Source organism: Heloderma suspectum, chromosome 4, assembly GCF_057233095.1.
Source record: "Heloderma suspectum isolate Gila_16-S chromosome 4, 16-S_ref, whole genome shotgun sequence".
In the NCBI taxonomy this organism is placed as follows: Eukaryota; Metazoa; Chordata; class Lepidosauria; order Squamata; family Helodermatidae; genus Heloderma; species Heloderma suspectum.
The window spans coordinates 103,700,860-103,727,958 of record NC_139461.1 but is presented as its reverse complement, the minus strand read 5'-3'; the positions used below and the strand labels follow the sequence as shown (position 1 = coordinate 103,727,958).

General features: G+C 44.1%; 1 protein-coding gene across 10 annotated transcripts in view; it reads left to right on the top strand.

Moving 5' to 3' along the window:
- CDKAL1 (CDKAL1 threonylcarbamoyladenosine tRNA methylthiotransferase) overlaps positions 1-27,099 on the top strand; it is a 461,612-nt gene that overhangs the window by 344,870 nt on the left and 89,643 nt on the right. For all 10 annotated transcript variants that reach the window (XR_014790207.1, XR_014790208.1, XM_084850143.1 and 7 more), the window contains one exon: positions 237-299. Coding sequence is in view for 8 of the 10 variants with exons in the window: in XM_084850143.1 (XP_084706269.1) it covers positions 237-299 (63 nt within the window). In the remaining 2 variants the exon portion in view is untranslated. The remainder of the gene's footprint in view (positions 1-236; positions 300-27,099) is intronic.

Below are 27,099 nucleotides of genomic sequence, written 5' to 3'. Positions count from 1 at the left end.
TTTGAATTTTTGAAGGGGTAAACCCACATTTTTGGAACATCTGTTGTTGTTTTCTTGCAGGGTTGTATCCAGTGATATTAACTTGAGTTTTGGTGAAAATGTGTTATTTCAGCATCTCAAAATGTTATGAAAATCCATATGTATCTATGTTCATGTCTTCATGTAAGCAGCATTTAACATGTGCAAGGCTTTTGTTTTTCAGTCCTATAATATTATGTTTTCTTTATTTCCTACAGAAAAAACAAAGGACAAAAGAACTATCCAGATTGTTTCACTCATACAACCCGTATGATCACAAGGTAAAAATAAAATTCAGAAATGTTTTAACCAGTAATAGCACTGTGCTAATCCTACTCTTCCAGCTGCTAAGGAGCTGAGTATGAGCAGTCCTACTCCTGCAATGGCTGGGGCCGTACTTGTTGCTTCTTGGATTCATGCATAGGAATTAGATTGCCAACTCAGTGAAAACCCTCCCTTTCCTTTCCCTCTTGCTGGGGTTGATTGATACATGGTGTTGGCTAATTGCGTGAAGCACTGCGGGATCCCTGTTAGGAGCAGCCATCTGTGTTTTCCCCTTTTCCTCATTCCTTGGCACAGTTTGATTTGAATTTGGTCACTAGAGCTCAACAGCGCCTTGATACGTTGGCTTCTTTTATCATATTCAAGAGTCTGCACTTTTGCAACCCATCAGAAATGAATCTTATATCAATCAGCCCTGTTCTGAGATTACTCTTTTTTCTTTTATGCTATTCTGGTGAGGATTTCCATCCATGGTGGAAATTTTCATGGAGAGGCTTCTTCCATATATCCTCTGTGTCAGCAATAGTTATAGAGTCGTTTGCTGGAATACAGCAAGCTCTTGGCCTCATGAATCTAAAATAGTAGTTCTCAAACTGTGTGAAACAAGAGGGGGTAAAATATGCCTTGAAAAATTAAGCTGCCCCATTGGATGCATCTGCTGCTTTATGTTCTTTGGAGTAGACTGTCAGCATGCAGCACTGTTCCTCCCCCTCTCTTTGACACTATGTATATGGGCAGTGATATCATCCTAAGGGAGGGAGTAAAGACAGAGCCTGCAATTGCAGATGAGTCTCAGAATGATCACCATTGCTCAAGGAGCATGGGCCCATCTATGAGCCCTCACTTAACTAGGCAAAGGCGAGTGAATGGTGCAAGGGTAATATTAACAGTGCTGTCTTGCACTTGCAAGGAGGATGCCCGCACCATTCCAACTCTTCTTCACGGGCAACCATATGGATATAATACTGCCTATGTTAAAACTTGTGTAAATCAATTAATTATCTTTTAAAAATTGACAACTGAGTTCTCTGAAGGGAATTTTGTACTGCATTATACAGCTGGAACTCTTTGAGCTACATGTAATAGTAGATCCCCTTCAGTGATCACTGCCTTGTTGTGGCGAAGGGGTTTGCGTAACTCGGTGAAGCCATAAGCTATGCCGTGCAGGGCCACCCAAGACGGACAAGTCATGGCAGAGAGTTCTGACAAAATGTGGTCCACTGGAAAAGGAAATGGCAACCCACTCCAGTAGTCTTGCCAAGAAAACCCCATGGAGCATATCACAAGGCTAAAAGATATGACGCCGGAAGATGAGCCCCTCAGGTCGGAAGGTGTCCAATATACTACTGGGGAAGAGCAGAGGGAATTTCCAAGTAGCGCCAGAAAGAGTGAAGCGACTGGGCCAAAGCCGAAAGGACACTCAGCTGTGGATGTGTCTGGTGGTGAAAAGAAAGTCTGATGCTGTAAAGAACAATATTGTTTAGGAACCTGGAATGTCAGATCAATGAATCAAGGTAAGTTGGAGGTGGTCAAACATGAGATGGCAAGATTGAACATCGACATCTTGGGAATCAGCGAACTAAAATGGACAGGCATGGGCGAATTTAATTCAGGTGACCATCATATCTACTATTGTGGGCAAGAATCCCTTAGAAGAAATGGAGTAGCACTCATAGTCAACAAAAGGGTGGGAAAAGCAGTACTGGGGTATAATCTCAAAAACGATACAGTGCTCTCAGTACGAATCCAAGGCAAACCATTCAACATCACAGTAATTCAAGTCTACCCCAACCACTGAGGCCAAAGAAGCTGAGGTTGTTCGGTTCTGTGAAGACCTACAACACCTTCTAGAACTAACACCACTTCATCATAGGGGATTGGAATGCTAAAGTAGGAAGTCAAGAAATCACTGGGATAACAGGCAAGCATGGCCTTGGTGTACAAAATGAAGCAGGACAAAGGCTAATAGAGTTTTGCCAAGACAACATGCTGATCATAACAAACACGCTTTTCCAACAGCACAAGAGGCGACTCTACACATGGACATCACCAGGTGGTCAATATCGAAATCAGATTGATTATGTCCTTTGCAGCCAAAGATGGAGAAGCTCTGTACAGTCAGTAAAAACAAGACCTGGAGCTGACTGTGGCTCAGATCATGAGCTTCTTGTTGCAAAATTTCGGCTTAAATTGAAAAACGTAGGGAAAACCACTAAACCATTCGGGTATGACCTAAATCATATCCCTTATGAATACACAGTGGAGGTGACGAATAGATTTAAGGGAATAGACCTGATAGACAGAGTGCCTGAGGAACTATGGACGGAGGTCCGTAACATTGTTCAGGAGGCAGCAACTCAATCCATCCCCAAGAAAAAGAAATGCAAGAAAGCCAAGTGGCTGTCTGATGAGGCTTTACAAATAGCTGAAGAAAGAATGGAAGCGAAAAGCAAGGGAGAAAGGGGAAGATATACCCAACTGAATGCAGAGTTCCAGAGAATAGCAAGGAGAGACAAGAAGGCCTTCTTAAATGAACAATGCAAAAAAATCGAGGAAAACAACAGAATGGGAAAGACTAGAGATCTCTTCAAGAAAATCGGAGATCTCAAGGGAACGTTTTGTGCAAAGACGGGCATGATAAAGGACAAAGAAGGCAGGGACCCAACAGAAGCAGATGAGATTAAGAAGAGGTGGAAAGAATACACAGAAGAACTATACAGGAAAGATATTAATGTCCCTGATAGCCATGATAGTGCGCTCACTGAACTTGAGCCAGACATCCTCAAGAGGGAAGTCAAGTGGGCCTTAGGAAGCATTAGTAACAACAAAGCTAGCGGAGATGACAGTATTCCAGCTGAGCTATTTAAAATCCTAAAAGATGATGCTGTTAAAGTGCTGCACTCAATATGCCAACAAATTTGGAACACTCAACAGTGGCCACAAGACTGGAAGAGGTCAGTTTACATTCCAATTCCAAAGAAGGGCAACGCCAAAGAGCGTTCAAACTATCATCCAGTTGCGCTCATTTCACATGCCAGGAAGGTAATGCTCAAAATCCTACAAGCTAGGCTTCAGCAGTATGCGAACCGAGAACTACCAGAAGTACAAGCTGCGTTTCGAAGAGGCAGAGGAACTAGAGATCAAATCGCCAACATTCGCTGGATCATGGAGAAAGCAAGAGAATTCCAGAAAAACGTCTATTTCTGCTTCATTGACTACGCTAAAGCCTTTGATTGTGTGGATCATAACAAACTGTGGCAAATTCTTGAAGAGATGGGGGTACCATACCACCTTACCTGTCTCCTGAGAAACCTGTATGAGGGTCAAGAAGCAACAGTAAGAACCAGACATGAAACAACCGATTGGTTCAAAATTGGGAAAGGAGTACGACAAGGCTGCATATTGGCGCCCTGCTTATTTAACTTATATGCAGAGTACATCATGAGAAATGCCGGGTTGGATGAATCACAGGTTGGAATTAAGATTGCCGGGAGAATTATCAACAACCACAGATATGCAGACAATACCACCCTAATAGCAGAAAGCGAAGAGGATCTAAAGAGCCTCTTGTTGAGGGTGAAAGTGGAGAGTGCAAAAGCTGGTTTGAAACTCAACATTAAAAAAACTAAGATCATGGCATCTGGCCCCATCACTTCCTGGCATATAGAAGGGGGAGAAATGGAAGCAGTGACAGATTTTATTTTCTTGGGTTCCAAGATCACCGCAGATTGTGACTGTAGCCATGAAATTAAAAGATGCTTGCTCCTTGGGAGGAAAGCTATGGCAAACCTAGACAGCATAGTAAGAAGCAGAGACATCACCTTGCCGACAAAGGTCCGTCTAAGCAAAGCTATGGTTTTCCCAGTAGTAATGTATGGCTGTGAGAGCTGGACTCTAAGGAAGGCTGAGCGCCGAAGAATCGATGCTTTCCAACTGTGGTGCTGGAGAAGACTCTTACGAGTCCCCTGGACTGCAAGGAGGTCAAATCAGTCAATCCTAAAGGAAATCAACTCTGAGTGCTCATTGGAAGGACAGATACTGAAGCTGAAGCTCAAATATTTTGGCCACCTAATGCGAAGAGAAAACTCTCTGGAAAAGACCCTGATGCTGGGAAGGACTGAAGGCAAAAGGAGAAGGGGACGGCAGAGGATGAGATGGCTAGATAGCATCACTGATGCAATGAATATGGACTTGAGCACACTCCGGGAGAGAGCGCAGGACAGGAAGGCCTGGCGTGCTATGGTCCATGGGGTCACGAAGAGTCGGACATGACTGAACAACTGAACAACAATAGTAGATCAATTAAGATACAATAAAAAGAAGCTACTGAAGTACGTCAATATTTTTTCCTCGTCTAAACTCCCTGGTGGCACATTTTTTTCCATTCATGGTACAAAAAAATCCATTGTTCTTTTTATTAGCACTCTTATTGGAGCTTGGCCATATTGTAACTAACCTCTGCTTCCTTCTTGTTCATCTCCTTTGTGGCACTTTATCAAAGTATCCTGAAATGATTTTGACTTTAGTTATGCACTTACACACTTACTTTTCAAATAAATTTATTTTTTTCGCCATCAGAAAGTATGGAAAAGAATTGTACTTAGTATTGTACTTTTGATCTTATGTTTAAGGCCTTTTATAAATAGCAGAAGTTGCAGAATTGAGTGGCAAATAGTTTTTGAAGATCACAAAATTGTGTTTTGTGGTGGAATGGGGATAGAGTAATGCAGCCCATCAAAAAAGGTGTGCTCTTGCATCCCAAATCATCTCTGCGCTGTTTACATCTTACTATATGTCTGAAACAATCCATTTTCCTTTGGTACTTTGTTATAGCACCAGGAGGGGGGAATAATTTCTCCTCCTGGTAGACCCCTTCTCTACATGGGTTCCCCAGGAATAGAACCTCTTGATAGGCTGCCACCAGTCAGGATGAGTTCCTATCACACCCTAGTGTACAGCTGTTTGGGGAGTTTTTGAGCCCTATTGCCAAGGACCCCTCCCTTCAGCCCAGACCAAAGAAAAAATAAAAGTGCTTTAGACTTTCCTTTCCAAAGCTCAGAAACAGAGTTCTTCCCAAAACCCTTATAAAAATCCTAAAACACAAGCTTTGTAACCATGTGATCTTTCACATGGGGAAGAGTTCAGTGAGAAATCCCTTTTTAAAACAACACAGCCGAATGTCTAAATATAAAAAGGAGTTGATTTGAGAAAAGAAGAGAAACAAGGGGGAAAAAACAGGGACAGCAACAATCACACACACAAACAGGAACTGCAAATAAAAATAAAAAAGTCAGTCTAAATTACCTAGTCACATTACCTACTTCAGTACAGTCCTGGGTCCTAGAGCATATGCTGAATTTATTGTGGAGAGGATGGTCTGAGAGAGAGAGAGAGAGAGAGAGAACGTGCGCATCTGGCTTCCTGTTAGATGGTATATAAGAAAGTTCTAAAAGTACTGAGGGGATCTTTTTTATGGGGATCCCCACTCAGTAAAAGCCAGTCTCTTTGCAGAGACTGATGGTTGATCAGTCCAATACTACAGTAGCCTCCATTTCTGATGTCAGTGGCCTAGCCAGCAGATCAGAAAATTATCTTGTGGCTGGACCCACTTTGTTAACGACAGTAACTTACAACTCAAAAGCCCAAGGTGGTTGGAACCACTCAGCCTGTTCAAGAAAAGGGATTAAGGTTTGTTCGCATTTTGGAGGACAAAGAAGTGAGATAAGGCTAGATAAAACTATTCAGGTTGCCCAGCAGGGCGCCAGCTGACCCGATGCTCTAGGGGGCACTGTGGATTTATATCAGAAGTAGGGATTTGATTTGTCACATACTTCTCCAACCTAACAACCACCACCACCACCAGAAGTAGTTTCTTTATACAAGCCCTGTGCTGCTGCTGTTTTTAGTTTAAACATTTGCTGTAACCTAATAATGTTCACATCACATTAAAATTTCTAGGTTAGAGTTTCTGAAATTCAATACCTTGATGCAGCTGCTGCCTTATGGTGGCCCAACAAGTTAATTCACTTATTTTTAGCTCCTAATATTTTCCACAGATTTTTTAAAAGTACAATTCTTTACATTTCTTGGAGTTGCAATGACTTCAGTGGAACGTATTTCTTCATCATGGCTATAATCCAGCAAAATCCTAATCTTTGAAGGGAGACTGTTGTATTTTTCTCTCCTTTCTCCCCAGGACAATTGCAAATGGCTTTTGGTTCAATTTGGTTTGAAGTTGGGAAAGGCTGCTGGATTAGAAAAGGCACCAAAACCCAGGATGTGTGCAAAGGACTCTGAATTAGGCCCAAAGGGTTTAGGACTGTGCCAGAAATACTTCCACATGGGATGCAAACTTTAAGATGTAATAATTGTGTAATATGTATTTATCCTCATAGCTTTAGGGTATTCCCCTGTTTGTGTTCAGAAATTTGTCTCTTGCAAGTGTCTGTAGCCTGATACATAGGACTTTACTTCCCACTATTCTCAGAGAGAAAGGAGTAGAAGACCATAGGGAAAGACAGAGGGAGGCAGGGGTTGTAAGAGAGGACATAATGTAACATTTATATCTCAAATGTTGTCTGGTGTGGCAACCGTGTCAGAGACATGCCAGAAAAATAAGTCTATTTTTACCATGGTTAAAAGAAGCAGGGCATCCAGAAAGTGGAGAAATGTCCAAGGCATGTCTGTGCTTGTTTGTTACAGATTCTGTGCAGTTACAGACAAACCCAGGGCTTTATTTTTGTAATAGTACAATGTGAGGACTATGGAAAGCTACCCTTTCACTAAGTGTGGAGCTTCTTTGTCACATTTTGTGGCATCTGAATGCACTTGCTTAGCGACATACATTTTTCTTCCCCACTTTTGGTCATAACAACATAAGAAGAGCCATGTTGGATCACACCAAGGATCCATCTAGTCTAGCATTCTGTTCACACAGTGGCCAACCAGCTGTCGAACAGGAACCCACAAACAGGACATGAGCTTTTGAGATGCTATGGGACATTGCTATTGTCTTTCTTGGGGTATATCCTCCTCAGTAAGTCTTCATGGCTCAGAAGATGTTGTTCAGGGGCACTGTGGTGTTTTAAAGCAAACAAAATAGGCAGGAGTTACCTCAAGCTCCAGAAGCCTGTTGAAAATCCTGTAGAGAAACATGCCATAGCTAACAAATGACTAAAGCTAATGAGATTTCTTTCAACATTTTTAAAGTCTTTCCACGTATTATGGAAAAGCTCCAAATTGAGAATGTTCTTCAGCCGATTGAGTTTTGTTTATTTTCTTTTTTTGCTGGATTTTGTCCAGAATGAGATACCTTTCATTTAAGTCACTGAAGACCCTGATCACATTTTTCTCTTGATATAAAACCAATAGGTTTAAGGTAGTCTCTGTTTCATTTAGAGTTCAAAAGCATTAGATTTGTTTCTCTTTCCCCCCTCTTCTATGTGATATGCATTTGTGAGTAGGATTGTCTGCATTCTTTAAATCTTTAAAGAAATTGATAAAGGTATAGCTTTATTCTCTGAAATTACTTCCGTTTCAGTATCTCCAACTTGGCTTTTATCTGAAAGCGTGTCCACTTTTTGAATTCTGTAGCTGATACGGCCCTTAGGTTATTTCTTTTTTCTTTCTTTTTTAATTTATTTTTATTTTTATTTATATACAAAAATACAAAACCGGTCAAATAACTTTAACAAAAGAAGGGGGGGGGGATAAACCAATTCAGTACCATGTATTCAGGACAAATCCTATCCTGAATACAGATATATAAATCTTAACACAGAAATACTGTTCCAAAACCTAATAAACAGATTCCATTTTAAGAAAAAAAACCTGTTTGAAGCATTTGCCCATTTCATCTATGCATCAGTTCTATCAATTTGTCCATGTGAGCCAATTCCAGCACCTTAAACAACCATTCCCTAATATTTGGTATAGTTACTGATTTCCAATATTTTGCCAATGCAACCTTTGCAGCCACCAAAAGATTAGCAATCAAGTACACCTGATTCACATTTAGGACATCAGTTATATAATTCAACAATATTAGTAAGATATTCATAGTCAAATTAAACCCCATCATTCGTTCTATCTCACAAAAGATTTGTCTCCATTATAATTGTGCTTGAAGTTATTGTGTTTTGTTACAAAAACTCCAAAGATTTTTCAAACTTGCTTTCTCATGTCTCTGATTTCCTCACTATAGTCTTGCATTTTGAGTTTGGTGCTCAGAAAATTGATGTACAAACTATTGCCCCTGCAGTTTTTGCTTTTCTCTTGTATGATGCAGATATGACATACAAGACAAAACACTGCAAAAAAGGTCACAAAAACATATAATAATCTGGATCTAATCCCTGCAAACCAGTTCTAAGCAAATCTAAATTGATGGGTTTTACTAAGTGTCCTGCCAGACTGAATCAGGACTAACCAAGGACAGGCAAGTGCAATGATGAGGATCCTTCACAAGAGAATTCTGACTGATGGCAGTTTCCATGAAGGTGGCGAAACCACTCCCTAACATTAACATGTCCCAGCTGATATAGAATTTTGTACATTAAGTATTTGAATTGAATTTTGAACTTTACTAGGGGGAGGAGGGAGTATCACTCAAGGCCGATAAGATCCTTGAACTGCCACTGTAACACGTTATATAACAATGTTCTAAACTATTTCTAGTGTTATATGCCCCAGTTATCCAAGACTTTAGGATTATGATTCCTTTCAGACACAAAAAGGCGATTTCAGTGCTCTTTCTCAGTTTAGCATTATCCCTTTATATTGTTAGACCTTCATGTCAAGCAGTTCTTAAGCTACTTTGTTTTCTTGGTATTTTCTGTTCCAGTTTAAGAGACACTTTCACATGTTGCATGTGAGAAGAGCTTTTTGTTTTATATAAAGTGAATGAGAGATGTTAAGGGAGATAGAAAGCTTTTTATTACTAACACAGAAAGGTAAGTCTGTTCACCGAGGCATTCTCACTGGAGTAAGAATTTTATTACAGCCTTTTATGTATTGCAAGGGAGCATTTTCCTAATGGCATTAAGGCATTCTATACTGGGGTTAAGGTAACCTCTCTGGCTTATCTTTGTAAGAAATATACAAAACAGTTGCCTAGATGGTAGACTGCATCTTTATAAATGGTATCCGAGTACCCAGTTTAGGAAGGCACCATTATCTCATTTTGCCTAGTGCTCCTCAGGCATTTTATGCAGGGCTAGTCCGAGGTGTTTTTTTGCTATCCTGGGAAAAGTAAATTTCTTTTCTTCCAATGCCGTATCATATGCAGAGCAGCTTAACAATGACACATTAAAGATCAAGAGTTGACGGGATGTATTTTCTTATTTTCATTTTTTAATGTCTGCCACATCTTTACTTTGCTTCCTTCTTTTTATAACAGTGGCTGTGTCATGGGCAGCTAGCAGAGGATCTCAGTCACATCCCCTAGACCCTAGGGAATGTAGCCCAACTCTGACGAGCTGCTACCCTGCCTCTGTGTGCCTCTTTCAGAAAAGTAGGCAGTGCAGATTGTGCCCATAAACACCATTAATTAGGTCAATAGAAGAATCATGGAATAGTAGGGTTGGAAGGGGCCTACAAGGCCATCGAATCCAGCCCCCTGCTCAATGCAGGAATCCAAGTCAGAGCATCCCTGACGGATGGCTGTCCAGCCTTGTCTTAAATGCCTCCAGTGTGGGAGAACCCACTACCTCCCTAGGGAATTGGTTCCATTGTTGTATTGCTCTAACAGGCAGGACGTTTTTCCTGAAGTTCAGCCGGAATCTGGCTTCCTGTAACTTGAGCCCATTATTCCATGCCCTGCACTCTGGGATGGTCGAGAAGAGATCCTGGCCTTCCTCTCTGTGACAACCTTCCAAGTAGTTGAAGAGCACCATCATATCTCCCCTCAGTCTTCTCTTCTCAAGGCTAAACATGCCCAGTTCTTTCAGTCTCTCTTCATAGGGCTTTGTTTCCAGTCCCCTGATCATCTTCGTTGCCCTCCTCTGAACCCTCTCCAGTTTGTCTGCATCCTTCTTAAAGTGTGGTGCCTAGAACTGGACACAGTACTCCAGATGAGGCCTAACCAGTGTGGAGTAGAGGGGAACTAGTACTTCCCAGGATTTGGAAGCTATACTTCTATTAATGGAGCCCGAAATAGCATTTGCCTTTTTTGCAGCCATATCACATTGTTGGCTCATATTCAGCTTGTGATTGACAACAATTCCAAGATCCTTCTTGCTTGTAGTATTGTTGAGCCATGTATCCCCCACCTTGTAACTGTGCATTTGGTTTCTTTTTCCTAGGTGCAAATAACTTGGCATTTATCCCTATTAAATGTAATTCTGTTGTTTTCTGCCCAGCGCTCCAGACTATCAAGATCACTTTGAATTTTGTTTCTGTCTTCCAAAGCATTAGCTTCTGTCTTCCAAAGCATTTCTGTCATCTGCAAATTTGATCAGCATTCCCTGCACCTCCTCCTCCAAGTCATTCAAAATGTTGAAGAGCACTGGGCCCAGCACTGAGCCCTGCAGTACCCCAGTCGTTACCTCTCCCTAGAAGGTCCCATTGATAAGCACTCTTTGAGTCTGATTCTGTAGCCAACTGTGGATCCACCGGATCGTTGTTTCATCTAGCCCACTTTGAGCTAGTTTGCTCATCAGGATATCATGGGGCACTTTGTCGAAAGCCTTGCTGAAGTCGAGGTATATTATGTCTACAGCATTCCCACGGTCCACAAGGGAGGTGACTTGATCAAAAAATGAGATCAGATTCATCTGGCAGGACTTGTTCTTGACAAATCCATGTTGGCTTCAAGTAATGACTGCATTGTTTTCAAGGTGCTTGCAAATGGATTGCTTTATCATCTGCTCCAGAATTTTCCCAGGGATTGATGTCAGACTGACTGGTCTGTCATTCCCAGGTTCCTCCCTTTTACCCTTTTTGAAGATAGGGACCACATTAGCCCTCCTTCAGTCATCTGGCACGTCACCCATCCTCCATGATTTCTCAAAGATAATAGATAGTGGTTCTGGGAGTTCTTCTTCCAGTTCCTTTATTACTCTAAGGTGCAGTTCATCTGGCCCTGGGGATTTGAACTCATTCAAAGTAATGAGGTGTTCCTTGACCATATGCCTGTCGATCTCAAGCTGCAATCCTGCCCCTTCAGCCTGTACTTCGCCTTTGCCAGGGGGGTCATAGACCCTCTTTTGGGAGAAGACTGAGCCAAAGTAGGAATTGAGCATCTCTGCCTTTTCTTTTGTCATCTGTTATCGTTTTGCCATCCTTATTTAATAGCTGAACCACCATTTCTTTCCTCTGCCTTTTGCTATGCACGTAGCTGAAGAAAGCCTTTTTGTTGTTTTTAGCATCCCTCGCTAACCTCAGCTCATTCTCAGCTTTAGCCTTCCTGACACCATCCCTGCAATTCTGTGCTACCTGCCTGTACTCTTCCCTTGTTACTTGGCCTTCTTTCCACTTCCTATGTGTGTCCTTTTTTGTTTTCAGGTCATCTCTAAGCTTTTAGTGAAGCCACATTGGCTTCTTCTGTTGTCTTCCACCTTTTCTTCTTGTTGGAATTGTTTGTGATTGTGCCTTGAGAATTTCCTTTTTTAAAAGCTCCCACCCATCTTGGTCTCCTTTTCTTGTTAGCGTCACTTGCCATGGGACCTTACTTATCATTGTTCTGAGTTTATTAAAATCAGCTTTCCTAAAATCCAGCTTTCCTAAAATCCAGGCGTTTGACTACACTCGGCTTTTGCTTCCCTTAGAACCAAGAACTCAAGTACAACATGGTCACTTTCCCCCAGAGTTCCTGTAACTGCTACTTACAGGAACTGTATTTATGAAGAATTTAAGATGTGTGGTTTTGGTCTTTCCTATATACAGTATGTGCATAGTGTTGATATTCAGGGATAATTTATCAAGTCAGAGAATCACCTGAGATACTTGCTAGATGGAACCATTGCCAGATATCTTGAACAGGCAAACAACTTTAAACTAAGTGGCTTACTAATGGCTGAAGAGCCCATAATTGTGTGGAGGTTTTTGACCTGAATACGTATTTCGGGAAGGTTTGTATTAATGTGCAGTCAGATTGCCAAAGGAAAACTAAACCCAAACAAAAAAATAACATTGAAGGAGCCAACACATGGAGAGTCAGTGTAGCATAGTGGTTAGAATGTCGTACAAGGACTGTGGAGACCCACATACAAAATCCCCATCCAGCCATGAAGCTCACTGGATGACCTTGGCCAGCCACTACCTCTCAGGCCTTCATAGGGTTGTTGTGAGGATAGAATGGGAAGGAGACAACCATGTATGCCACCTTGAGCTCCTTGAAAGAAAGGTGGGATATCACTTTAACTATACACAAAGCTGTACAGCTCAATAACGAAGTAGTGGCCTTTGATACCCTTTAAAAAGGAGTGGATGGAACTATCCGTAAAAAATGGAGGGATGTTTAGTAAAGTATGCACATATAGCCTTGTGTATCTGGTTTTTCCTCTTATTTTGGATAGTAGCAGATATGCACACCTATGAACAGTGGAGTACATTTTTATCTCCAGCGTGCACGTGACACTATCTACTATTATGAAAGCCTCATGACATTTGCACAGTGCTTCTGCCATATTCATTATGGTTTCTATGAAGTCCCACATATTGGTTCTATGCCTACACAGTCCTCATTGTAGAGTTCTAGAGCTTTTAGAAAGGCATTCTAAGACCTGTTAGAAAGGAGTTGGTGCTCCTGCCCCTTCACTTAGAAGAGCAGATTCGGATTATCTGCACATCCTCAAGAGCACAGCATGTAAATCTTCCTACTTGTTCTGTTCTGATTGCCACAACTGTAGCAGCTCAGAGATAGAAGAAACATCATTTACAGAAATCGGCTTCTCTAGGTTCTGCATCCTCAGCCTTGGCTAATGTCTTCAACACCTCACCTAGTTGCAACTTTGGATCTGACCCAGAATGTGGTACTTTCCTTTTTTCCTGAACTCACAGTTTTCAGCAGCAGCAGAAACCTATTTGACAGCAATCCCAGCTGCCAGGAAGAAAATACGTTCATTTTTTTTAATTGTGAGAGGTAGAGCACTTTGGCAGGTGCCAAGAAAGTGTTCACAGGTGCATTGGTGCCCACAAGCACCATGTTGCCCACCCCTGTCCTAGGCCAAGTTGCAGCATTTCTCAGAACTATTCTTTTTCTTCATGGTCTCTGTGATTCACACATATGCACAGAACAATAATTCGGAACATTCTAGAGCTAAACAGAGTTTTAGGCGGAAGCTCCGCCACCTCCTCTACGTACACTCCAGGTGTCGCTCCCGCCTGCCTCTCTGTTCCTTTTTGTCCGTCAGGCCTTTATGAAGGCCTTTACCGAGTGCAGGAAGCCAGCCAGTACAGGGAAGGTTCCGCTTCTGGGACCGAGAAGGCAGTCTCCAAAAATAACTTCCGGAGGAGGTGGGGCCTCCCCCATGTTTGCCAGTTGTACTTCCTGCCTCATGGAAGGTGGCAGCTTCTCCTAGCAATCGCATGCGAGAGAAACTTTAAGAAGGAGGAGAAGGAGAAAGAAGACAAAAGAAGAGTGACTTGCAGTCGTGACGTGGGGGAGGCAACTGCTCCTCTGGCATACTGGCATACCGCACAGGTGCTGGGGAAGCCCCAAAGGTCCAACTCCGCCCGTGACGTGGGGTGAATCTTCTGCCACGGGTCGAGGCAGGCGCCACTATTGGCCCCCTCCCCACTAACAACCAGCACAGAGTGGCGGAGCAAGGCCTCACCAGGCGACGTGGCCTGCTAGGGGAGGCAGTGGTTTCCATTGCCCCCTCCTCCCTCCAAGGAACAGGAGCGGTCTGGAGAGGGTGAGTCAGGCGGCGGCAAGGCCCCTCGTGCCCCCATCCCATTCCCCCCCCCCCCGGTCAAGGGACTAAAAGAGTGGGAAATCCAGGGCAAACCCATCAGGCCCACGCCTCCATTTGGAGCCTCAGGAAGGGCAGGAAATGGAGGACTCCAGTCCCCCACCTTCCCCATTGCAGGAGCCTCTGGAGGAAAGGGCGGAGGGCCTGGAGCCCAGCTATGGGCCCAACCCCAAGGGCCAGCCCCCACAACAAATCCAGGAGAGGGAAAGGTCCATGCTGGATTTAGTGGAGGAGACTATTTTCCAAATCAGACGCAAGGCCTCCCCACAGGAGGGGGTGAGACACCGTGAGCACTAGAGCACATCTAGGGAAAGGGCCCATCGCAAGCAGTGCACCCACTCACGCTCATCCAGCTACAGCTCCATGGACATTCAGCGCAGCGCAGCCCAGCGCCAACCTGGTAAGCCTATCCATGGTCTAGCCTCTGATTCTGCTGCCCCAGCATGACCTACTGACTCAAGACCCAGGTTTCCTGAAGCTAACTGCCTGGAAGTTGAGCGGAAACTGCTAGGGGTCCAGGGCTACTCTTCAAGGGTGGTTTCCACCCTCCTAGCCTCCAGGAAGTCTTACACTAACAGATCATATGAACGCACCTGGAAGGCTTTCATCATATGGGCCCAGACTACAGGGAGGGACCCATTAGTAGGTGATATCCTGGAGTTCCTCCAGGAGGGCCTGTCAGAAGGTCTTAAAACTAATACCCTAAAGAGACAGGTTTCTGCCTTAGGATCCATACTAGGGTAGCTAGGAGGGGGAGCCCTAGGTTCTCACCCCCACATCAAGAGGTTCCTGAGGAAAGCTTCACTGATCAACCTGGTGAGAAGGTTCCCCACGTGGAGCCTCAATGCTATGTTCAAGGCACTGTCCAAAGCCCCATTTGGACCCCATTTAAGGCTGCCACCCGTAAGGTGTTGTCCCTCAAGATGATATTCTTTCTGGCTATCATGTCCTCCAGGCGGGTCTCTGAACTAGGGGCTCTTTCGGCGGAAAAAGGAGCTTTGTATTTTTCACAGGGACAAGGTGCTCCTCCGCCTGGACCCAACCTTCATCCCCAAGATCAACTCTGACTTCCACAGAGCCCAGGAACTGGTCATCCCATCTTTTTGCCCTCACCCTTCCAGCCCCCAGGAAAGGGAGTGGCATACCCTGGATGTCAGGCAGGCCCTCACGTTCTATCTAGATAGACCCAGGCGCCACAGACAACACAGTGCCCTATTCGTGTCCTTCAGACCATCCTCCTTGGGCAAGAAGGTGCCAATAGCCTCTCTGGCATGCTGTCTATGCAAGTGCATCACGCTGGCTTACACCTCCAGTGGCCTAACAGCCCCAGAGGGAATATTGGCCCATTTGGTTAGGGGGATGGCCACTTCAGCAGCTTTCTGGGGGAGGGTGGCCACGTGGTCATCCGTGCACTACACATCACTACAAAATCAACCTTTTTGCCTCTGTAGAGGGTGCCTTTGGCAGGAGGGTCCTCCAGAGGGTTCCACAGCCCTAGCAGGGGGCCAGCCTAAAGGTTTGTTGGCCCACCCAGGGATGAACTGCTTTGGCACATCCCTGTACTGGCTGGCCTCCTGCACGCTGTACGAGAAATGGAAATTCTTTACTCAGCAGTGAATTTCTGTTCTCTCCAAGTGAAGGAGGCCAGCCAGGCCCACCCGGGCCGGCCTTCTTCTAGGCAACTCTTAGGCTAGGCAGGCTACACCACTATTGCTTCCTCAGCCTGATCATCATTCAAGATTCACAATCAGAGACCGTCAGGACAGGAGGCTTCCGAGGAGTTTCAATGACTTGGAAGACTCAACTGGCAAACATGGGGGAGGCCCCGCCTCCTCCGGAAGTTATTTTTGGAGACTGCCTTCTCTGTCCCAGAGGTGGAGCCTTCCCTGTACTGGCTGGCCTCCTTCACTTGGCAAGAATAGAAATTCGCCAGTGAGTAAAGAATTTCCGTTTCTCTGCCTTACAGAGGCACACAGGGTGGACTCCTGTACCCACTGCCAGGCCTTTATGAAGCAGGCCAGGAGAAACAGAATGGTAAGCCTCCGTGCCCTATTGTGGGAACAAGGCAGCAGATACGGCCACACTGGACCAGCGTCTGCATAACATCATAGAAAGCGCTTCAGGGCAACCATCCCCAGTATCGGGAGTACCAGCCCTTGCTGTACTGACAGCTTTGGCCATCCCCTCAAACAGCTTGAAACCAGCCCTTCAGTACCAACAGTTGAGACGAAATAGGTCAAGCGGACCAAGTCATGAAACAAATGCCCTGTTAACCCCCAGTCTCCGGGACCAGAAAACAAAAAGAAGACAGCTCGTAGGATAGAGTCTGACATTGAACCCGAGCCTACACCAGCTCCAAATCAGCCACCCTCGGTGCACACAGCGCCTCAAACTCTCATGTGATTGTCAGCGTCAGTCCTAGAGAAACTACAACTCCCATTGGGCAGTAACTCCCCAGATATCTAGAGCCTGGATGGTGATTCCAGGAACGCTGCTCACTGGAACCGTACAATCACCTACCCCTACATTACTGCACGTAATCAAACAATGCTTGGCGAAACCCTCTACTCTTCTGCCCACATCTAGAAAAATAGAGAATCTATACAGGGTTCATGAAAATAATTACTCCTTCCTCTTCCAACACCCCACACCATAATGGTGGAAGCACCCTAATCAAAGACAAACCAAAAGCCTCACTCTGCTCCCGTGGATTCAGAGAGAAGAAAATTAGATTAAGTGGCATGCAGAATCTACTCCGCTGCAACCCTATCACTCCACACCGCCAACTATGTTACACGCCGCACTGGTTACCAGTTGTTTTCTGGGCCAAATTCAAGGTGTTGGTTTTGACCTTTAAAACCCTATATGGTTCCGGCCCAGCCTATCTTAAGGAGCGCCTCCAGCAGCACCAGACAGGCCGCTTAACAAGATCAGCCTCAGATGGCCTTCTCTCTGTCCCATCAGCCAGGACAGCTAGACTGGTGGGGACGAGGGAGAGGGCCTTCTCTGTGGTGGCCCCCACTCTGTGGAACTCCCTCCCTAGGGAACTCCGTCATGCCCCCTCTTTAATGAGCTTCCGTCGTGCATTAAAAACGTGGTTGTTCAGGCAGGCATTTGGGTTGGGTTAGGGTATTTAAAAAAAAAAAATTATGGTAAAATTTTATTGTTTTAAATTGTTTTATGGTGGGTTGTACATCGCCCAGAGTGGCTGGGTGACCAGTCAGATGGGCGATTAATAAATTTAATAAATAAATAAATAAACTATGAAGCATGCATGGCAGCCAGCCAACAATTGCTATGGGAGGCCATAACAAACCCCGCCACTTGGCCGATTGGGGCTCAAAGGCCATGGCCGCTGCTATTTCTTTGAGACTCCATGCCTGGCTCCATACTGCAGGACTCCATCAGGAAGCTAGATTGAGAGTGGAGGACCTCCCATTCGATGCCAGAGGCCTTCTCAGTTCATCCATGGATGACACCCTTGACCATGTCTACACAATGAAGATATTCACCCCAAAGATGGGAATGGGAACCCAATCCTTGGCCAACCCACCAAGTCTTTACTGGCAGTGCCAATGGCCATCTCAGCACCAACCCAACTAAGGCCCAAACTGAGCTTCCAAAGAAGGCTCATAGGCCTTTCACTCAAAAAGACAATTTCAGAACAAATACTGCCAACCCACTCATGGTAAACACCTTGATCAAAACAAATGGTATGTTTGACTTCTACAGAGGAGCCCAACCACCAGCTCTTTTCCACCAGAACAGGCTCAAACCCTTTCTCTGTGCCTGAAAGTCCATCACCACTGACAAGTGGGTACTTTCTATTATTGCTTGAGGCTATTCCATCAAATTCAGAGATCCCCCCCATCCTTACAGGGGTCTTCTGCTCTACTCACCCTACTAGGGTTCTAAAAGAAGAAATTGCTATGGTCTTGACCAAGGGCACAATAGAAAAACTCTCCCCAGCTCAAAGAACCACCGGTTTGTTTTCCAGGTACTTTACACTCCCCCAAAAGGATGGTGGTCTTCAACCTATACTTGACCTTCGGGATGTAAACCACTCCATCTGCCCAAAATAGTTCGGGAAGACTGTTCTCCTTCATTCTTCTCCTGCATCGGGAAGACTGGTTCACAACAACAGATCTTTGCGACACTTACTTCCACATCACTATACACCCTGCATCTCACCCCATTCTCAGATTCGCCTTGAGCTACAAACTCTTCTGGTTTAAGGGGCTCCCTTTCGGCTTAGCCACAGCTCTGAGAGTCTTCACAAAATGTATGGCAGTAGTGGCAGCACATCTGAGACTTCAAGGGGTTGTCATTTCTCCATACATAGACGAATGGCTCTTCATGTGCCCCTCTCACCACTGCCTCAGCGCCAACATAAACGTTGCCCTGTTGCTTCTGGAATCTCTTGGCCTGCAGGTCAACAAAGAAAAAATCCTGTCTCATCCCATCTCAAGCCCTACAATTCATAGAAGCTCTTCTTGGCTCCTCTTGAGCCCATGCCTACCTACCAAAGGACAGAACAAACACCCTGTAATGCCTTACATTAAAACTAGAGGCTACCCACAAATGCCAAGCAACCAGCATCCAATGCTTTCTCAGGTTCATGGCCTACACCACCTCAGCAATTCTGTTAGCATGCCTCTCTATGAGACCGCTCCAGTCTTGGTTCCTACGAATCTTCAACCCAGAAATGGACCCCCAGACCCATTGCTTATCTTTTCCCAATTCAGTCTGATGTTCCCTACACTGGTGGACGGTTCTGACACACCCCTTATGGGGGCTCAACTTCTGGACTCCCCGCTGCTCCCTAACAGTCACCACAGATGCGTCCCTTCATGGTTGGGGAGCCCACTGTGGTTCACTCACTGTGGTTCACTCACGATCAGAGGAGTGTGGACCCTGATCAACCAACTTGAGCTTCTGGCTGTTGCTAAAGCCCTACAGGCACTTGAAACTTCCGTCAAAGTGCGATTCATCCAAAACGCAATGGACAATACCACAGTTGTCTTCTATATGAACAATCAGGGTGGGACAAGATCCCCTCCCCTTCTTCTGGAACTGGTGCATACGTCATATCGCCCCTGTCACCATACATCTCGCAGGAATGTCCAGCACTCTTGCCAACTCGCTCAGCAGATCAGAAACCACCCATCATGAGTGAGAACTCTTTCTGACAGTCACACTAGAACTCTTTGATATGGAGGGGGGGCATCTCACATATCGACCTCTTTGCTACAGCACTATATATGAAATGCCAAATTTTCTGCAGCATAGCTGGGCATGACCCGGACTCTCTAGGAGATACTTTTCCTCTTTACTAGGGAGGCACTGTAACCTATGCTTTCCCCCCTTTCCCTTCAGTCACACGAATGATGAACAAGATACATGAAGATGGGGCTCACTGCATTTTTATAACCCCATGGTGGCCAGGCCAAATGTGGTTTGTGGCCAAGGCAAATAATTTGTGACATTTCTGCTGTCCAAACATTTTTATCCATCTCCCTTATCTCCCAGTTCTCTTCACAATGAGCAGTGGGAAGATCAGGCACGCGGAGCTGGAGACTCTGTGTCTCACTTCATTGAAAGTGGACACCCTCGCTAATTCTCCAACAAAGTCCTACAAGTAATAACTGTGTCATGCAAACCTTCTACCCAGGCCTCGTATGCTGCCAAGTGGAAAGTCTTTCTGAAATTTCTCACGGAACAGGACCCAAATTCCTGTAGTCTACTGAATATATTGGACTTCTTTCTTTGAAATGTAGAGATTTAGCTCTTTCCTCTATTGAAGTTTACTTAGCAGCCTTATTGCTAACCATGACAATATTGAACATTTCTCTCTCTTCTCATATCCTCACATTAAATGGTTCCTTAAAGGACTTGCTAACCTCTATCCACTGGCCTCCATGCCAGTCTTGACTGGAGTCTGTCAGCGGTACCGGCTCAGTTAACAGCCAAACCCATTGAACCTATAGCCCTGGCTGACTTTAGGCTCCTCACAATGAAGTGGTTTTTCTCAATGGAATGGAACCAATTACCTAGGCAGGTAGTGGCTCTCCCACACTGGAGGCATTCAAGATGAAGCTGGACAGCCATCTGTCAGGCATGCTTTGACTTAGATTCCTGCACTGAGCAGGGGGTCGGACTTGATGGTCTTATAGGCCCCTTCCAACCCTACTATTCTATGATTCTGTGATTCTGTGATTGCTATTACTTCAGCATGCAGAATGAGCGAACTATGCGCTCTAAAGCATGACCAACCATTCCTAGCTTTTCATAGGAACAAGTAGTGCTACTGCTAGACTGGTCCTTTCCTCCAAAGGTTATCTCACAATTCTATCTAACTCAGATATTGTACTACCAACTTTCCTTTCTCAACCTACCTCCCCAATTGAGGTCAAGCTTCATTCCTTAGATGTCAGAGGACACTTTTATCCTTCATCCATAGATCATCATCTTTTAGGAAATCTACCTCATTTATTCGTCTGCCACTTGGACCCAAGAAGGGTCACCCACTATCACCTCAACGCTTTGCCAAGTGGGTGTTTTCAGCCACACTTCTTGCTTATCGATTGGCATGCTTACTGGGCCCTTGACAAGTACAGTGTCAGTCAACTAGAGCCATAGCATCCTCTGCTGCTTCCTACAGAAATATTTCGCTTCCACAACTGTGTACTGCAGCAACCTGGGCTCAGCTTTGTGCCTTTATTGAAGATTGCTGCCTGGATATCAGAGCTTGCACCAATGTGGCTTTCAGCAGAGCGGTCTTTTCTTCAATTCTGGTGTGACATCTCCCTCCTCCAGTAAGTCTCTTACTTTTCAGTTACCCATATGTGTGATTCACAGAGACCATGAAGATGGAGGACAGGTTGCTTGCCTTTAACTGTGGTTCTTCGAGTGCTCATCTGTGAACTCACACTGTCAGGAGCGCCCTGGCTGCCTCTTAAAGTCCCCTCCAGTAGCCCAAACAAGACACAGACAAAAGGGATTCTCTCTAAGGCTTTATTCCTTTACAACTTAATGACTCTTTCAGATGCTAATCACCAGCGACTAAGCAAGGAACTGCACTGGCGTAGTTAGCAGAGTAGCCTAAGCTCCAGGTAAGGCAGTTGGTCCCCGTTTGAAGGAGAAGAGCGGGAAAACTCTGAACTTATGGGCTATGGAGAGGTCCTCCCTCTTACCCATGGGTCCTCTGGACGTGACCATTGTCGTAGCACCAAGCAGGCAAAGCGCCTCCTCTCGGCGCCCTGCATCTGGCGCCTCTCCTTGCGTCGGCGCCGAGTGTCCACCAACACCCCACCCCCCGCTCTTTCGCTGCCAGGGTCACTATCTCTTTCAGGAATGAGAGCAGGGGGGGGCCTCTCCCTGTAGCTGCGCCTCTGAGAGACGAGCGGGCTCCTCTCCCACAGGTTGGAGCTCTTCCTCAGAATCAGAGCTGCTTTGGGGTTCTATGGGCTCAGTTCCAACCCTGACACACACAACCCACCCTCTGCCCTGCTTCGATGCCTCACCTTCTTTATTCCTCCCCTGCAGTGGACTTGGAACTGAGAGGCAAGCAAGAGTCATGCTTGGAGCATGTGCAGAGGAGGTGGGTGGGGCTCCTGCCTAAAACTCTGTTTAGCTCTAGAATGTTCCGAATGACTATTCTGCACAGGTGCATAACCCATATGTGTGAATTCCCAGACGACCACTCGAAGAACCAGTTACAGATAAGCAACCTGTCCTTCAAAGTCTTTATTCCTGGAGAACCTGCACACTCTTTCAGATATGTCGCTTACTAGTCACCCATATGTGGGAATGTATGGAAACCATGATATTACTATACATCGTCTCTCAATCCCCTAAAGGGTCAGCTGGCGCAAGCCTCAGTTGGGGATGGCAGAACTGACTCACAGTCGCCTTGCACACCACTCGCTGGCCAGCCACCCACCCCTGCATAGTGCAAGCTGCCAGACGGTCAGTCCATGGGTGAGCAGCACACGGCATCCTGCTTACTTGCGAACTGCCATTTTGTGGAAAACGGAGCATAAGCTTTTTACATACATGTCCATTTTGCACAAAATGGCGGCCATAAGAAGTGCCTTTTATGTAAAATTGCAGGTGTAAATGGTCTAATTTTGCACAAAATAGCCATTTACATAAAAAGCTTACCAGCAATTTTCCGCAAAATGGTGGCTTGCAGGTAAGCAGGGATCCCCAAGCTTGACTGACTCGGCATGTGCCGAGTCAGGCAAGCATGGGGATCCGCGGACTGATATCGGGGGGGCCAAGAAAGGGGATGTCCACCCCTTTCCTGGACTTCCACGACATCCCCAACCTCAGTGAAATGAATTTTACTGATAACATACCTTGAAGCAGATCCACTGGTTTTAATAAGACTGTTCTAGCGCAAGTGTATTGTGGAATTCAGTAATACTTATCCAACATTACCAGAAAAAAGATAAAAATATTTATGAAAGGGTTGGGTTGAAAAACATGGAATACGTAGAATATATATAATTGGCATCATGAATACATGTCATGCCAGATGTCTGCAGATTAAACATTTCAACCTTCTATCCACACAATCATATATTTATGGAGGTGTTTGCATGTATGTGTATGACACACTCACAGAGAGATGAGGAATTTATTTTACACTTCCACACAAAAAAGTCTTTGTGTAAAAAAATAAATTGTGTTCTGAATTTGCTGGTGGCTCTCATGTATGTCAAATTATGCATATTCAAAATGCTCATTTATTTGCTAAGAGAAATGAATCAGGAACCAGCCATCACAGATGAATGTATAAGTGGATGAGCATTTGTTTTCTTTCAGAACTTTAGAGGGGGAAAATGTATTGTAAAACCAAGACATTTGGGATTACTGTATTTAAAAAGCTTGTGCAGGGCAAGTCATTAAATGCCGATTCATGTGTCAGGCAGACAGTGGCAGCTGCTTGTTAATGGGTGGCATTATCCCACATTAAATCAATGGCAAATGGACAGTTTGACAGATACTGTCATCAATGCAAACATTATTAAAATAATTTTCAGATCCACTTTTAACTTGTTTTTTTTAAATAAAAAAAATGTAGGTAACATTTGGGCTTGTACAATCTTTCCCACTCTCAGCAGCAAGCATCGCCTCTCCAGCTTTTTAGCCTAACAAAGCACAGGCCATCTCTGCCAATTCCTTGGCGACAGTGCAAGCCTGTTTATGGTTCTCTCTGCATATCATAGCCAAGGGTCTATGAACAAAATTTCCATTTGCAAGCACATCATTGTGGAATAGTATTCAGTGGTCTTTTCATTTTGATTGATGGTTTTGGTTTTGCACCATCTGGCTTCTGATAGGCTGCATTAATCATAACCTAGAAAAAGAAAACCAAGCAAATATATTCATGACTGTTTAATGTGTGTGCATGTCAGTGTCTAAGGGTGTTGATTTTAATATATAACATTAAAAACAATTAATCTGATAGAAAAAAATTAGTTTCATATAAAATTATTTATGCAGCTTACAAAGAGAGATTCATTCATATGTGTATATATTTCATAGTAGTTCAGGAAGGCAATTGTGCTTCATTCAGGTTGCAATCCTGTACACACTTACATGGAAGCAAGTCCCATTGATCTCTGAGATTTACTACTGAGTAAACATAGATAGGATTGCACTATCCATTCTATGAATTTCTAGCACAAGGGAATATAAATAAATCTGAACATATCAAAATAACTTGGTGTACAATTAATTTCAGGTTGCAAATTATATTTGGGGTTACTTTAAAATGGGCCTTTGGGAAACAAAATTATTTGTTGTTTTGTGCATTTCACAATAACGCACTTCAAAATTGGGAATATGATTTCTAATCTGTTTGAAGAGATGAGAATCAGCTCTGTTTCATATACGTGCCGTTCATTCTTATGCATAAATATCATCACTCCAAAAAGACAAAGGTACATCTCATTTTCACATACATTTGATGAATTCGTTTAGTGCTGCATGTTTCTGTTACTTTACCCTTAAAACTTGCTGTTTAAAGTCTAAAGAGATTTTCTGTTCCTGCTTAAAAATTGCTGGGGTGGCACATGCTTAAGATTGGTTGAAGCATCAAACTCCTCCAGCGCAGTGTCACCATGTTTTTATGCTGCCATTGTACTGTTGATATGACTAGATGTGGCAGCACAAGCCAATAAAAATGGAAGACCCTGCAAGGCTATCAAGTTAATCCTGCCACAAGACAGGATTACTCACATACCAGCCCTTCATATATACATCTGTTAATCACAACCACAAGAACTCATAATAAGATAAAAGATACGCTACAGAAAGGTGTCTCTAGAGCTAATAGCTCCTGAAACTTGAACACAGTTTTGCATAGAAATTTGGTGACCTTAATCCTTCATTGTTGTTATTTTTCATTAATATGGCACTTTGTGCTGTTGTTGTTGTTCAGTCGTTAAGTCGTGTCCGACTCTTTGTGACCCCATGGACTATAGCACGCCAGCCCTTTCTGTCCTCCACTCTCCACCGGAGTGTGCTCAAGTTCTTATTCATTGCATCGGTGATGCTATCTAGCCATCTCATCCTCCGCTGTCCCCTTCTCCTTTTGCCTTCAGTCTTTCCCAGCATCAGGGTCTTTTCCAGGGAGTTTTCTCTTCGCATTAGGTGGCCAAAATATTTGAGCTTCAGCTTCAGTATCTGTCCTTCCAATGAGCAGTCAGGGTTGATTTCCTTTTGGATTGACTGATTTGACCTCCTTTGCTTTATTCATCTTGATTTCTTTGGCAGTTGCACCAAATCCAGGCTGGCATTATTCTAATTTTCCAGACGGGGAGTGGTAATGACTGGACTCTCCTGAGCGCTCGTTTAGTCACAACTATGGGCAATATGTTTGCTGCTATCATCCCATTTTCCCCTTTCCTCCCCAGTGCTGATCATGCTAGTGTATTTGGGACTACCTGTGATCAGCATAGATATCACCATAGTTGACATCTGGCTCATGCTTGTCTGACACATCAGGCTAGCCATCCACAAAACACTATGGGCTGGTTCCAAAGGTTCCATTCCACTCATAAAAGAAACTTCCACTCACAGACAGCGTCCTTTCACGAGTGAAGCAGAACCTTTTGATCCAACCCTATGACTGCTTAGGATAGCCAAAATCTGAAAGTATGTAAAGCGCTTTGAACACTCTAAAAGGCTACATAGTTCCATGATGATGATGATATCCTAATATATTAGAGTATAACCTAATATACTCTAATATAAATGTTGAGCTAAGCTTTTATGTGATTCTCCTTGCTTGCTTGCCAGTGGCATTCATCATGGAAGTTAGACTCCATTACATAAATGCCACAGTGTTCCAGAAAATATTTGGAGAGGCTCGATTTTAAAAGTGTGAAATAAGAATGTTACAGTGTGGTATATAGAGATAAGGATTTTCAAAATCAGTAGCTGTTGTATGCTTATGATCCCTGATTTGAATTCTGGGATGAGCAACAAGAGAACCCCCCCCCCCAAGTATGCACTCTGTCAGAGCAAGAAACATGTTACAAGTTTATTGGCATCAGAACATCACAGTTTTAGGATCCTGAGGAAGAAGACACCTGGGATTTTCAAATGCTTATGCTCAGTTAAACCATCCTTGTTTTACATTTATGGATGTTAAAGCATTACATGTCAAAGGCTATTTATTACTTTTAGTAGGGATGCAGCTGGGGTAATTTGCCCCCACAAAGTAAAGGGCCACCTCCCTCACTCCTGTGTGTAGTTTTGGTCTCAGACCGTGTAGTTTTGGTCTCGTGTCATGATGTTCACCAGAGCCCCACCCACGCATGGGTCCTTGTAGGAGGCAGTGGCAGAGGTCCCAACATCAGCTCTGCCCCAGGCCCTATAGACCCTCATGGAAGCCCTGGTTTATAGACTATGATTGGTAGTTGATTGGCCATGATTGATGATCAGTATCACCAGGCTCCTTTGAGCACACATTGGGCAGTATCCAGTTGACACTAGGGCTAATGTAAATTATGTTGCATTGGCGTGCGGGACCTATAGCAGAGCACCAATAGCATTAGTGGTGCAACAGAATTCCCCAGAAAACCCATTGTGCCAGCCAATGCTATTGACATTGTGTTAGGGGTCTCTTCTGCTAGTGCAACATCATTTCTGTTAGCGCTACTGTCTGATTTGATGCTGCCCATTATATTTTATTGTGTCCTTTGTATTTGGAAGCCTGCTTTAAATTTGTAGGTACTATATTAATGGGATTACTTTCAAAAAAGTGTCCCCCAAATATATATGTTATTTTCAGTCACATATGGGAGTCCGTCTTTTTTTTACTGGCAGCCTCAAGGATTCATGTAAAAGTGTTTTTAGGGATTGCCATAAGTTGTCACAGCAATGCCCTGATCTGATGGGGAATTTTTTTGTTGTTTATTATTCTTTTTTGTTTTTTATTTACTGTGTTTTATATTTTCATCATCTATTATCTGAATGTGTAAATGTGATTTATAGCACATGGTTGAATTGAGTTTATATGTTTGAGTTGATGCTTTTGGAAAGTACTTTGGCCATAAGCAATAAATTTTGACCTGGCCTAACCACAACTAGGTGTAAATAGCCCATGACATCATATTGGCTCTGACACAGCTCTGTTGGGAAAAACAGAGTAGTACAATAAATAAATATGGAAGACTGTTTTCTGAGAAGGAAGCCTCAGGATTGCTACCAAAATGGGGAAGTAATGCATAAAATGCAGTGCACTAACATAATATCACCCCCAAACATCTGAAAAACCATCTGAACCTGTTTTTAAGCTGAGCAACCAATAATGCAAAGTCAGTGCATGTTTCTCTGCCTTTGCAGTCTCACTTGTACTTCAAAAATCCTT